Genomic DNA, 14,877 nt, shown 5'->3' on the forward strand with positions numbered 1-14,877 from the left:
TCGAAAGTGAGAAACAAGCTGTCACTTTTATTTTAGTATGGTTTTCGTCTGGATTCGGGATGTGGAGGTGAACAAATAACACACCGGAATTGTTTTGGAAACGGCAAGGTATATTTAAGTTAATATTATATAATAGTTACATTTTTAATAATTTATTTTACGGAGGACGAAATGTACGCGTTTGCGATTTGGCTGTTGGCAGCGTTCTGCCCGCCATCTTGTGTTTTGCTTTCAACGAAAGCGTTGTCGAAAAACGGCGACGTTGCAATATTTTCAACGGTCATAATCTACGGCATTGCCGGCTCGGCTCTATTATTATTATTTATTTTCGTAATCAGCGCTTTACTATTTGTTGGATTTGATACCGACTCGGGCCTCTCCAGATATATAGAGACATCCCCAAATGGGGACCATACAGGGGTGTAACAGTACCTATATGACAAACAGTCACGACCAAAGATGTTGAAGAAAATCTTCTTGTATAGAGATGGAGCCAATACTTTCGCCAATGCACTAATTTTCATGTAAACTCTCATAAACTTGTTTCTATATTATTTACATACAAAAATTGCCACTTACTTTGTTTTTTTTGTAGAGAAATCACATGAGCCTTCATCTAAAATGTTCTAAAAGAAATATTCAATATCTTCGATAACTTAACGTTTGCGGCCCTTTTTTTCTACGGTGAAGAATAATCAACCTACATATTTTAGGCATAATTATTTAAACTGATTAAAACAGTAAAATCTTAATCATTCTTAGGCGTATTATTATTATAAAAAATCATTGCTAGCCCGCGGGAAAATGATGGGTTACTTATCACCGGAGTATATCCAGATTTTTTTAAATATCTAGGTATATTTAGGTGAAAAGAAAACACGAAACGGACCTGTTTATAATAAAAATAACATTATTACTATGTTCATTCGTATTCAATCACACAAGCTTTTCGAACCAAACACTGACATCTATACATTTTATATTTTACTCCTACGTTATTATTAAATTGATGCCCTTTAAAACTTTAAAAAAATTCTAAGCCTATTTTTTTTAAACAATAAAAATATCCCATAAGACCCAATGACAGTAATGAACGAGTAGTAGTTGTAGTCAATTTTAAATCACCCCTTTTGTGTCACTTAACTCAGAAGATTAATTTAGTTATGGCTTGCCTCGAGTTGATTGGCAATGCTAAAATTTCGCTGTCTGCAGAATTACCACGAGATTCGCTAGAACCGTCACACAGGACAAGGACTTCATTATTTTTATTCTGTGTAATATTATGTTTCAGAGCTTTGTTTGAAAAGCATGAACGCTCTTGCACGAGTTGGATTGCTGACAATGGACGCTGACACGAGAGTGACTCCTACAGAGGCCGGATACCTCATGGCTGCTCACTGTCTGGACTTTGAGACCATGAAAATCATATTAAAGGTATGACACTAATAATTTATAACGTTCTGTTGGCATTTTAGATCTTCTATTCATATTCAATTGTAGTAGTATTCTGTTGTAATTATTCATAAATGCTTCTGTTATCTAAAAAAAATTCCATCGTAACTTTCCAAAACTAGGCATAGAATTATAACTATCCTTGTACCTGAATGCTTTGCCAGTGAGCCATTTCCAAAAATGGTCACACCCACAAAATGATCACATTTCGATAATATTGTCACATCTTGCTGTGAGGTGACCTGAGAATTGTTGCAGGTAACACCAGTCAGGAGCTTTTCCCCATGCCAGACAGGCTGCTCCGTTCTTTAATTTATAGAATAATTATTGTAAACGGTATGCTGTTTTTCTTGATCTTTAAAATACCTGAAATCTTTATTATTATCATATATTTTACAAATTCTCATACTTTATTTTCATATCAATCAATTCAAAGTAAATGTTAAATAATCGTTTAGTCTTCACATCTTCGCTTCTCCCCTAGTAGATATTATGTTGTGTTTTTTTTCTATATTATAGGTAAATGGTACAGAGACATTGAGCGGCCTGCTCTACTTGGTGAGCGAATGTCACGAATTCAGCGACATGGTTCTGCGGACGAGTGAAAAGCGCTGCCTCAATATACTCAACAAGAATGCCAAATCGCCCTGCTGTCGTTTTCCACTACCTGGCAAAATTCAAACTAAAGCAATGAAAGTTAACTGGTAACCATGTTGTTTTTATTATCATTAATTTTAACATCATATAAATTTCCTACCTACCTTATTTAGCATACATTGTCTCCATTAATTTGATATGAAACTGTGTTCTTTGTCTTAGCTTGATTCAATCCGTTTTCGGATGCCTTCCTATCCCAGATCCTTCCATCAACCAAGAAGCTACGAAAATCATAAGAATCGGGGAGCATATTTCCAAATGTAATTATACTTTTTTATCTAAACTGTGAAAACCTACGAATAAAAAAAGTCATGAAGGAACATACTGATTCATCGCACTATAAAAACTGGCAACCAAATTCGCCATTTTGGAAAGCGGCGATTTTGCGTTAACAAATATCATGTGGTCTTTACGTGTGCGGTAAACTTCGTAGGTGTTTGTAATTTTGTGTATTTTATGTTTGTGTATCACGCAATGTCGGCCTTTCTGTTTGCTGTGTTTTGTACACATGTTCTTCCTGTCTTTTTTTATTCATAGGCAAAAACTTTAACTTGATCTGCGGCAGTTTGGATAACTACATCACAACATTAGTGTCATCACCACACCACGCCTCAACTTATAATAAAATTGCTGGTCTTTAGAATATGTTTTTCTGTTGTCTTATATCCATATTATGATTTTCTAATATTTGCCGATAGGTTGGTACTTCCATGAGCCAAATTTAAATGCCACATTACAGTAAATTTGTATCAGAGCTACTCTTAGTACCAGTGCGAGCTTAAATCTTTGGCTATACAAGTAAAACTTTACTGTAATAATATACGCATGCATAGGGATGTCAAAAAGTATATAATTTATATTGTTGAACGAACCTAAAGAAAGTGAGTGTGTGTGGCAACAGAAGGAAAACTATTCTCCATTCTCAGACATGTAGATTATTAGTAAATAAGTGTTTTAATACCATTGGTATTTTTATTGGAAATCAAATGCTTAATTAAAATAAAAGTTTAATTTGTACGGCACACATATTAAGGGCGGACGTGCTCAGCGTGGGTCAAAATGAAACTTTTATTCTATTTTCAAAGCATGATCCTGGACATTCCTTAAACGTTGTAGATAATCTATTTATATAATTTTGAAGCCTTATTATCTTCTATATTTATTTTAAACATTTGATGACTGCATAAAGTATTTTCTCGCTCCAATGTTTTAGAATATAGTCATATTTCAGTACATAAATGTGCAGTGGTGTTAAGATTTTTTCGAGGACCATGTCCGATCCTAATAGGATCATATGGGCCCCCACAGAGTGGAGGTTTGTATTAACAGATTTTATTTTTACGAGAAATGGATGTCAGTCACTTGCTCAACCTATTAGGTCCATACTCTGACTCATACATAAATTGAAAAACAACAGATTTTTTACGTTTATCTATTAATTTTTAAACGCATTTATAAAACCATCAGTATAATTTATGTCGACATTATTATAGTAAAATATTTACGATAAAAAATTATATTGATAATCTCTGTGATCCCAAATTTGACAAGAATTAGGCATTTTATTATTCAAAAAATGGGCAAGATTAACACATTTGAAGATAATTCTAAAGATACTGATTATAAGCAATGTCTTTGACCATTCAAATGTGATAAACATCCTACGAATAATGATTGCTTTATAATAATTATTGACCTAAGAATAAGGTAGTGTTTTTATGAAATACGCCATTTCTTTTGGCATTCCCCAGTGGTTAAGCTACAACATACGGCCGTAGCCATAAATTGACAAACAAAAACTGAAGTAGGGAGTAAGAACATGATAACGCGCGTGTTTGAACATGTACCGTTTAAAAAAAAAGATTTTTTTTCGGTTAGGTTAGGTTAGGCTTAACCACTGGGGAATGCTAAAAGAAATGGCGTATTTCAAAAAAACACTACCTTATTCTTAGGTCAATAATTATTATAAAGCAATCATTATTCATAGGATGTTTATCACATTTGAATGGTCAAAGACATAGCTTATAATCAGTATCTTTAGAATTATCTTCAAATGTGTTAATCTTGCCCATTTTTTGAATAATAAAATGCTAATTCTTGTCAAATTTGGGATCACAGAGATTATCAATATAATTTTTTATCATAAATATTTTACTATAATAATGTCGACATAAATTATACTGATGGTTTTATAAATGTGTTTAAAAATTAATAAATGTAAAAAATCTTACCGCCACTGCACATTTATGTACTGACATATGACTATATTCTAAAACATTAGAGCGAGAGGTTTAAAAGAATATTATTTTATGTAATAAAAATACTTTATGCAGTCATCAAATGTTTAAAATAAATATAAAGGATAATAAGGCTTCAAAATTATATAAATATATTATCTACAACGTTTAAGGAATGTCCAGGATCATGCTTTGAAAATAGAATAAAAGCTCCATTTTGACCTACGCTGAGCAATGGCCCCCTCAAATAGTTAAATAAATATAATAAGAATATTATATTGCCATCTATTAATACTAACACAGACTAATACTTTAAAAAATTGATGTTTTATTGGTTTGCGTCTACAATCATAGTTTTCTTCTATATTGACGAATGAAAATTGTATATGTAGATATAAATCATCAGTAATCCGAAGACTGAAACAGTGCAATCAAAGGTCGATCCTGCCTGCTGCCATTGTTTTTTATTTTGTTTTGTCGAATAAATTATTACCGGTTTTTTAAACCAGATTCACTCTTCTGGGAATTCTCTGACAAAATCTTTTGTGTCTGAATATTTGCAAGTGTCGATCAATTCATTCAATATGATATTGATACTTATTCTTTCTTATGAAAATAGGTTGTCTCAAAAGTAGCATTAATTAGGTGTAATTGAATGTATTAAACGCTCTATTTTAAATCACAGATAGTTTTTACTATTATTGATAGTATGCTCTGGGCTAATTTCAGGTATAGCTATGTATATAACTCGCCCGAATGCCATCAGTAAAGGCGAACCAATCTTCAAGGCGGTTCTCAATTCCACCATCTTAGCAAAATGCTTCGCAGCTGGTTTGTGGGAGAACAGCGAATTTGTGTCACGGCAGCTCACTGGAATCGGTCCAACGTTTGCCTCACTTCTTGCCAATTCCAATAAGACTTCTTTTGAATCCATTCGACTGAGCAACCCGAGAGACTTGGAACGGGTATGTAAATAATATATCTTAATAGATGATTGTGATTATTCAATTAATACAATAGAACCTCGATATACCGGACTTTGGATATAACTGACAAAATATCCGGTGAAATGTGAAAATTGTTAAAAACATCCTGTTAATGTTATACATGTTGAAATCCAAGTGTCACCGCTTGTAAACAATGCTCTGCGCATGATAATCACGACATAGGTACCTCTCACACTCGAATTCGAGTCATAATGCCGTTCTGCTCGTAGACTGAACGTGGCACTTACATTTGTAACGTTGACCGCTAATTCACACAGCTGCACAGCAGCTTAATTTGTTTACTCAAAGTGAATGGATGCATTCAATAAGTTTACAATAGTTAGATGTAGATAAAGGTAACCCTGGGTAACCACATCATGACTGAAAGTGAAATAGCAGATGAAGTTATGATCTTGGAAAATGAGGATGATAGTGAAAATATCGAGGAAAAAGAAACAACACGCCCAAAAACAAATTTATCAGTGATAAGATCGCATCTCAACAATCTAATAACATTTATTGACTATTCGTCAAATAATGAAATTCAACTATATTACACCAGTAGCGTAGAGTGGAGGTAGGCTATTAAGATACGCCATAAATAGTGTTCATTACACTTTTTTAGTCATACGTATTTGTTTTTATTGAACTAAGGCTACAATTTACAGATGGTATTGGTTAGTTTTTAAAAATCAATTAAACCCTGCTGAAGACAAAACCAAAATAGTTTTGGTATATATCGGGTGTTATGACAAAATTGTGCACACTTTTTCATTCACACTTATTAGTTTTCGTTGGAATAACAATACATATTACACATATTCTTGGTTAATTTTTTTTTAATTTTAAGCCCTGCCTGACCAAACTAACAGATAAAAAATATTATTCTATCTATAAAATATTCGAAGTTATGTATGATTTAATTGCGAAATTTTGGATATTTAATAGATAGAGGAGTATTTTTTGGCTATTATCTATTATTGCTTGGTTTCACAGGGTTTAATTGAATTTTAAAAACTAACCAACACCATCTGTAAATTATAATCTTATTTCAATGAAAATAGATACGTATGGCTGATAACGTTTAGTGTGCACCATTTACGGCGGATCTTAACAGCCTACCTCCACCCTTTGCCACTGTATTACACACATTATCATAATTTTAGAGAGTTGAATATTAAAAAACAGCATACTGAAAAAGTGCAAAAAAAACTTTCTAACAATTCTTTTTTCAAAGCAAGGTTACCGAAAGCACGTGCGTCGACATCGAACATTAACGTCGCTCCACAATGGGTGTGTCTGGATATATCATCCGATGATGAATAAACATGATTTTGTTTAGAATAGACTTTCGGCTTTAACGGACACCCCTTCACCCGCATTAGTCCGTTATATTGAGGTTCTACTTATTAGTATTTGTATTTGATAAATACATGAGTGATGTTCATATCCATTTTTCACTGTTTTTATTATTTTATTAATCAATCTAATTAATATTAAGATTTCCAGTCCAAATTCTTCCAATCGATATCATTAATATGTAGTTTTTTTTAATATTTACTCATAGACTTCTTTGATTTAATCGGGCAATTCTAGATTATGAATAAGCTGCCACCCACTGGAAATCTTCTTGTGAAACAAGTTGTAATGCTCCCCAAGTATGAGATCTCCATGAAACTGGAACCCGGAAGAACTCTCAGCATCCGTGTTACTATTCAAAATCACGAGAACCTTTTGAATGGTGGCTCTGCCACAACGGGAAACAAACATAGACTCTCAATAATTGTAGGAGACACTGAGAATAATCTTCTACTCAATCACACGATGCTGTAAGTTGTCATTTTACTTTTGTATTCTATTATTTATTTTGTAAATCTCCTATTTCTATTTTTAATGCTAAGTTTTGTAAGATACTTCATCAACATATTGGGACCAAAATATATACGTAACAAGGCATGTGATCCGATCCCAATTAAGTTTGACAAATTATGCCCATTAATTTTGATTTGTTTAAATTTATATCTTATGGCCGTTTTGTATCACACCTAAGTAAAACATTTGTAAAAAGTAAAATGGTTTCGAAAAACGGTCAAGACAATCAAAGGCTTCGAGAAAGTAAAAACCTCTCTGAATATTCCGTGATAAGTGATGGAAATTAAATAATTTAAAATCTAAACCACCATGTATTTGTCTTTTTGAGGTCAAGAAGGTATGTACTGTACTACAAACCTCCCCTTCTGTATTTAAATTTATTCATTGTGTATAACAATGTTTCTGTGCAACGATAGAAATAAATACATTTATCGTGTGACCAACCATATATATCCTCAAATTGAAATCATATTGTAGCTTTATGCCTAGCGGATGGTAAAACCAAGACTTAGCCCATTCGCACATATAAACTCATCTCAACTGCAATATGTCGAATTTGTCTATGTGATTTTGTTATCATTCACTAAACACATTATCACCGGCCTTCTTCGCGCTTAGGCGTAGATGGCAGACCGTGATAATTTCATGGCCAAAGAAGCGGAGGTGGGAGACAGAAATACACGGTGCATGCTGTTGAGGCTAGTTTATTTTATCGTAGTTAGTTATTTGCAGGGTATTTTAATATTCGGTCATGGGTGATGTCGATTTGGCGGGCTGCAGACGCGGCTTCGCTGGCTGTTAGCTTGAGATCTTGTGGCTTGGGATGCTTGCTTAGCGCCGACGCGGTCTTTTGGCTGGAGAATTGGAGATGCTGGCTTGGCTTCGCGTCCGAGGCGAGCAGAAACGATGCTAGCTGTCCGGCGTCCGATGCGAGAGAGGAGATGCTGTTCGTTCGGCGTCAGGGGCAAGAGAGAGCTTTTCCCGCCTGTCGTTTCGTCTGTCGGTCGCGAACTTCTCTGTTTTACCGACGGATTCTAGTGGCGGCGCGAGCGGCCGTTTTCGGCAGACCGCGTCTGTGTTTTGGCGGGAGCGTGGACAAATTCGAATTTTGGATTTTTGAGGAGGCGGGCTCCGCTCGCCTGAGGGTTGCGAGAACCGCGAAGAGTGGACGTAGGCTATGGTGTTTTGGGAAAGATGATGGTTCGGTCCACCCTTTGAGGTGGTCTCCTGTGGGAGACCTTCATCCGGTATCAACATGTAACTTAATGTATTAGTTCATATAGTATCGGTGCGACACTTTTGATCGAGAAAAAAAAACCTTGTCACATGTATCAAGTTTCGCTCAACATAAGCCACTTTTTCACGTGACGTCACTATCCTGGAATGATCTCACTGTAGATAATTGCAACATTGCCAGCGGTTTTGATTTATTACCATGACCCAATCGACACGATACTGTTGCCAACATATTGGTGTGATGTTTCTCTTGCAAATTATTATTACTACAATATTTTCCTATGTTCATTTAGGTACGTGTTTTATATCTTTCAGTGACCTGCTTTTACTCAATCATCCAAATGCTGAGATAACAAAGAAAGTTCCTATAAAATGCTCAACAGCGCACACCGTATTTGCCCATTGTATCAGCAACACGTGGGGTAAAAAACCTAATATCTGTTATTACATTAATATTTACCGGTACTGTTCGGTTATCAGGAATACAGCGGAAAACACATTTTGAAAATAGCCGATAAACTGGATTATTTGTTAGGTTAACCTAACCAAACCTAAACTAACCCAGACTAACAAATAATCCAGTATATCAGGTATTTTCAAAATGTGTTTTCCGCTGTATTCCTGATAATCGAACAGTACCATTTACCTTTACTAAACTTGTACTTTAGCTTGTTGCTTTATCAAAATCAGATAAGTATACATAATGTCCTGAAGTCTATACATATCTTCGTCCACAATGAAAGCCCAACATATATATACCCACGATGGCCGCGCAGTCTAAGCGTCGGCCTATAGCGTCGTGGGTCCAGGTTCAAATCCTGGGTCTGGCAAGTATACATATTGTTTTTCAATTAGTGTATGAGTCAGAGTATGGACAAATGATCTTATTAGGATCGGACGTGGTCGGGAAAAAAAATATATGTACACCAACAGATTCGTATCAATGCTAGGAAGATTTTAAACATAGAACTGTATTCATCAATAATATTCACAGAATATATTTACAGAATTTACAAAAAATGTAATCTTATCGGTATCCATTTTAAACAATTAAAAACGATTGAAATATTTATGACTGGGCTGTCGCTAGGTATTTATGTTTGAAATACAAAGTCTTGTTACAATAAATATGCGTTTTTCAGTGGGCTTAGATGTACAGTGCAACATGAAGGTAAAGCAATCACTCAACCAAGAAATTCCGGTTGCGCTACAGCAGAATATTAAGAAATATCTTCAAAAATCTCAGAGGGATAATATAAAGAACTCATTTATAAACAATGAAACTTTTGAAGAAACTGAAGACCAAAATATGTCAAACGACTTTGTTGATGATTGTGATATCGTAGAAGCTTCGCAAGAAACACGGGAGCACACCATTCCTAAAAAACGCCAAAGGCCTAATCCACGTCCTAAGAAGAATAACACAAAAGCCAAAACTCCCGAAAAGACTCCTAAAAAGAATGGCAAAGATATCATTGAACAAATCAATTCATTTTTAAATGACATACCGCCGATATCTAGTATGAAGACATTAGGACATAATGGCCGATATTACGTAAGTATTTGTATATTTCATAATACCCGTTTTAGACTTGTGAAGAGTGGACCTCGGTCCCCTCAAGCAAACTCCTCCATTCAACTCAGTTGACTCCCAATGCTCCCAAATTTTCTCTGAATAAAGTTATTAACCGCTTCACCGCGGAGCATTTAATTACTATTTAATTACCACATTTAAATAACATGCTAATTATATATAATGGCCACCTAATGAGGACACAACAGCTGTGCCGTCTGCGCTGTAAGGATTAAAGTATTTCAAATTCATTCATTCTTTTTCATTTTAAATTTGACATTAATATCATTATTCATTATAAACATTATACCTGTTTCAGAAACCATTGCCGACAAATTTACCTAAAGATGTCACAAAGCCAGAACTACAAAAAGCATCAACAATTTTGGATGATTTAAAAACTCCCATGCAGATCCATAATGACCGACAAACCCAAAATAATTCTTCTGATTCTGGAAATAAATACAATTCTAATTATCGTACCAGCATGTCAAATGAGCGAAATGAAAGTGAAAAATATAATAATTCATGGAACTTAAATAAACCATCTTACACAAATGAAACTGAAAGCAATGTTGATAATTTTATTGTCAATGATAATATCGATTTCAAGGAAATTAATTTTGAATATCCTCATGCATTAACAAATAATTTGGACTGTGACAGCATTTGGAATGATATCGGTGATAGCTATGAGGATTGGGTTAAAAAATTGACATTGCCAAAAATAAATGCAAAAGATAAAACAGATAAACCAATCAATAAAATTGGATTGGAGCCAACATTTGAAAGAACTAATAAACATGATATTGCGAGACTTAATATTTACACTAACTATTTGAATAGTAATGAGGTTATAAGATCACGAAATAACCATGAAATGAATTATTGCAGTAAACCAGTTTCATTGTCAAATGAACGTTATATGAAGTCTCTTCAAGGACATTATCAGGTAGAAAGTACAGCGCATTCAATTGATAAAAATGATACCTCGTTGGATTCAAAGACTGCCATAGATCTAACGTACGATTCAGATGGTTCTGAAGATGATAGAAAACATCCAGCAACATTATCGGGTGTGAATATATCAGTTCCTTACCAGCATCCATATTTTGGAACCTTATCTGATAATACTCAAAACCACACTTACTTCTCTTCTGTGCCATTTGAATCTAAAGTTATTGATTTAACACAAGATACTAATTTAAATTCTGAGGTAAGCTCTGTGAATGGGCTTTGTGAAGATATTAATGATGGATTATGCACACAAGAGTTGATTAAAAATGTTTGGCAACATAACTATGAGGTTTTAAATGATACTGCTTGTTCAAATGTTAATGAGAAATTTGGTAAACCTAAGGAAGATATTTCGTGTGTTGATATCATTCCAAATAATACAAACAATGAAGCAGATGGTAAACATCAAGACGTTGTTAATGAAGTGAAAGAAAATTCGGTCAGTATTGAAAGGAGTATCGGTCAAGAACGGAGATATATTCAGTTGTCCATCACAGGGTTTATGAAAGCAAAGAAGCCGAAGTTTGAAAAAATTGTAGAAACGAAAGCATCTCCTTGTGAATCTAAAGAACCAAATGTTAATGAGACTAAAAGTACAACGCTAAATAATGAAAATATTTTCGAAAATGATATAAGCTCTTCTGATGATAAGACTACGCAGCCCACTGTAAATTCAACGAGAGAACTGCGTCATCTCAGTATACATTCTTCATTAGATAACGTCATGCAAAGATCCCTTTTACAAGATATGGATGCGCTTGATGAGTATGCTGTTTCTAATAAAAAGAAACGTTACGTCACATGGAGTAATCCTTTAATTCTACCACCTACAGATAATTTTATCGAGAATAACGAGGAAGTCGCTTTGCAATCTAATATTGTTGAAGATATTCAAAGCTATGATAATATGCAAATATGCAAATCAAACTCGTGTACCAACATGACAACTTCTGAAGTACTTCAAAGTGAAATAATAAGATTTGAAAAGAACGATCAGAATAATGTCGACCAGTTTGTTGAAAAATTAATAGATAAATTTAACAGAAGTAGTGAAAATTGTTCTTCACAATTAAACATAGCGTGTAACGTAAATGTACAAATTAATATTAATACAACAACTTGCTGTAGTGATAAAGGTACTAATTATCATTGTGGAAAGCAAAGTTCTAGTCAACAAAAGACAAAAGAAGAGGAGCGTGTATCAATAGATTGGGGTGATCAATCTGTGCCAAGTGTCAGCGGCGTTTCCGATTTCATCCCGTCTATAACGGCGCCCCCCCAAGAATCTCTTACAATTGAAGAAGTACTCGTAAGTGACAATAAAGACGAATATGAAATGAATAATGTCACTGATAATGTTTTATCAAGAGACATTGAAGTTGAATGTAATAATTCACAAGGTGAAAAATATGTCCAAACCTTTAAAAAGATTAGACGTAGGGAAAGTCAAACGTATGACGTCAAGGACTGGCTTCAAAAGTCTTCACATAGTATTCATTGCGATTCAGATAAAGACATAGAACTTATTGATATTTCCCTAAAGGATGGATATAATTCGCAAAAAGAAGATATTATGATGGTTTCTAGTGTTCAAGAGGAGATGATCGAACGTGAAAAAAATGAATCATCGGCAGATCGATCCGATGCTGAGATTACAGATTTGCTCCAAAAGCATAAAACTTATCTACAGATGTCATTGGATAATACAGAAATTGGGTTGGTATGGAAATAATTAATTATTTCTCAAATATTACCTACATTGTCACCATTTGGGATGCATATCAAAAGAAATGCATTGATTGATACTTGCCTCGAGTCTATCAGTATCAAATGATCCTTGTCCGTAAGAACTTTTTTTCGAAAAAAATGCAAACGTCCAGTGCCTAAGGCTCTAATCTTTCATTCGGGACCAACGGGTTCAATTTCCTGGTGAGGTCAATATATTAATGTGATTTTCTGAATGCCTAGGTATTTGTATTTGTTTCACTTCCAGTACTAATAAAATTACACTACTTGGTACTGTTATTGAGTCTCATGGCCTATTGTAGTGTTAAAATAATACATAATGTATATTATCATACTGATGTATCTCATCTGTATATTTTATCTAACACTTCATTCGAAAAGGAATTTAATATTATAGCGCTTGTACACGTGCATGGATTTACTTGCACCAATAGTGTGTATTTTAAACTATCGCGATAATATGTAACTGTTTACACGTAAAAGTGCTGACTGCCTCTCCAACCTCATTCTTCAAGTGTGAGCGAGACACGGTGTTGTCATTGTATTGGTGCTATTTGATAGATTCAAATAGGTTCAGACATGTTCGTAGGATAGTAGACGTCGAAATATTCTGTGCGTTGTAGACTGTTTTTTTTCTAGTGGCAAGTTCGCCACTATCGTTCTACTGTGCATGCACACCGCCATACAAGTACCAATTATTGAGTGAAAATTCAGAAGCTTCAGAACTTTTTTGATACATGCATGCAATTTTGCAACTTGCACGATAATACATGTTTACACATGCATTTTCTTGTTATGGCCGCGATAATAATATGTAGTCAGCAGTAAATCCATGCACGTCTAAACACGGGGTATTAGGTAATTGTATTTTTATGATTATGTAAGTATTAGAATGCCGGTACTATGCTATTTTGTGACACAGAATATTTTTTGCAGGGAAGAAATCATGGATACAAGTTGGGACAGAGATTTTGAAGAAGACTTTGTTCTGGGACCGAGCATTAAATCAAATGATTATGGCAAACTTCCTACATATAAACAAGAAAACCACCCAAAAACATCTATCAACAATATATTCAGCTATGAAAATAATCACGTTTCAAGATACTACCGAGATATCAAAGATATAGTGAGATCAAAATCACCACCAAATACCAGGATGAACCTCACATATCATCAAAACATTTTTAACTCATCCAATGCCGAAGATGAAATAAAACCTGATGCGACCAATTTATCGCATCTGCATAAAATGGTAACCGAAACCGAAAATGCTATTAGGATTCCAAGCTTTGAGGCTTACGATACAGAAAGAAAATCCAAGTCAGCAAATTCTTCTCCGATTAATTACAAGGATATGATGAATCCACTATCAATGCTGGCATTGGTATATGGAAACCGAGACAAGATGGAAAATATTGAAAATGCCGAAGAAAGATATGAGAATAATGATCTCTTAGAGTTAGATTTGTCCGCAGAACTGTACGACGGTGATACAGATAAGTTGTATTCCAGAAACAAAACACCGGTTAAATCAAAAATATGGTCCCAAAGAAATAGTCAGCCGATTCACCCGGAACATGACGATTCAACAATTCTACGAAGACACGTGCCATCAAACATTTCATCTAGCGGTGTTTATAAATATTCACCTCTTTTTGATGACAAAGAAAATAGAAGACTCGATTGTAATAAACAAAATAATAAAAACGATAACACTCTTTTTAAATCACCAAAAATTGACCGTTGGAAAAAATATTTGACACCACCTAAAAGTGAAGACATCCACTATGAATTGAGAGATTTAGGCTATGGCAACATTAGTGGTGTTACTCTTTTTACTAATAGTAATAATCTTTTTAAACCTACATTGATAGATTACGGTGATAATACCATTGATGAAAACGCCATGGAAAGATATTGCGTCAACACGCAAAGTCAGATGTTTACAGCAAAACGTAAATCTGAAAACAAGGATATATCTATGAAGATTTTGAAAAATTTTGAGCTAACACCCAAACCCAAGTTGTAAAAATAACGATATTATATGTAGTATCGTTTGAACAATCCAGTTAAGAAGTGGATAACAATCCGGATTATA

The 14,877-nt window shown here is 34.3% G+C and overlaps 2 protein-coding genes across 2 annotated transcripts in view; both read left to right on the forward strand.

The window, feature by feature from the left end:
• Positions 1–7,165, forward strand: part of LOC147073764 (putative ATP-dependent DNA helicase HFM1) — a 118,872-nt gene extending 111,707 nt beyond the window's left edge. The window contains exons 14-18 of the mRNA XM_085944679.1: positions 1,292–1,434; positions 1,972–2,156; positions 2,272–2,369; positions 5,076–5,311; positions 6,929–7,165. Coding sequence (XP_085800805.1) covers positions 1,292–1,434; positions 1,972–2,156; positions 2,272–2,369; positions 5,076–5,311; positions 6,929–7,165 — 899 coding nt within the window. The remainder of the gene's footprint in view (positions 1–1,291; positions 1,435–1,971; positions 2,157–2,271; positions 2,370–5,075; positions 5,312–6,928) is intronic.
• A 4,460-nt stretch (positions 7,166–11,625) lies between these two features.
• On the forward strand, positions 11,626–14,877 carry LOC147073767 (uncharacterized). The gene is made up of 2 exons (XM_085944909.1): positions 11,626–12,746; positions 13,713–14,877. The coding sequence occupies exons 1-2, from the start codon at positions 11,755–11,757 to the stop codon at positions 14,806–14,808; spliced, it is 2,088 nt and encodes a 695-aa protein (XP_085801035.1). The 5' UTR covers positions 11,626–11,754; the 3' UTR covers positions 14,809–14,877.

This window comes from Rhyacophila brunnea, unplaced genomic scaffold (assembly GCF_057557595.1).
Source record: "Rhyacophila brunnea isolate RB1 unplaced genomic scaffold, BYU_Rbru_1.0 scaffold_17, whole genome shotgun sequence".
Taxonomy (NCBI): domain Eukaryota; kingdom Metazoa; phylum Arthropoda; class Insecta; order Trichoptera; family Rhyacophilidae; genus Rhyacophila; species Rhyacophila brunnea.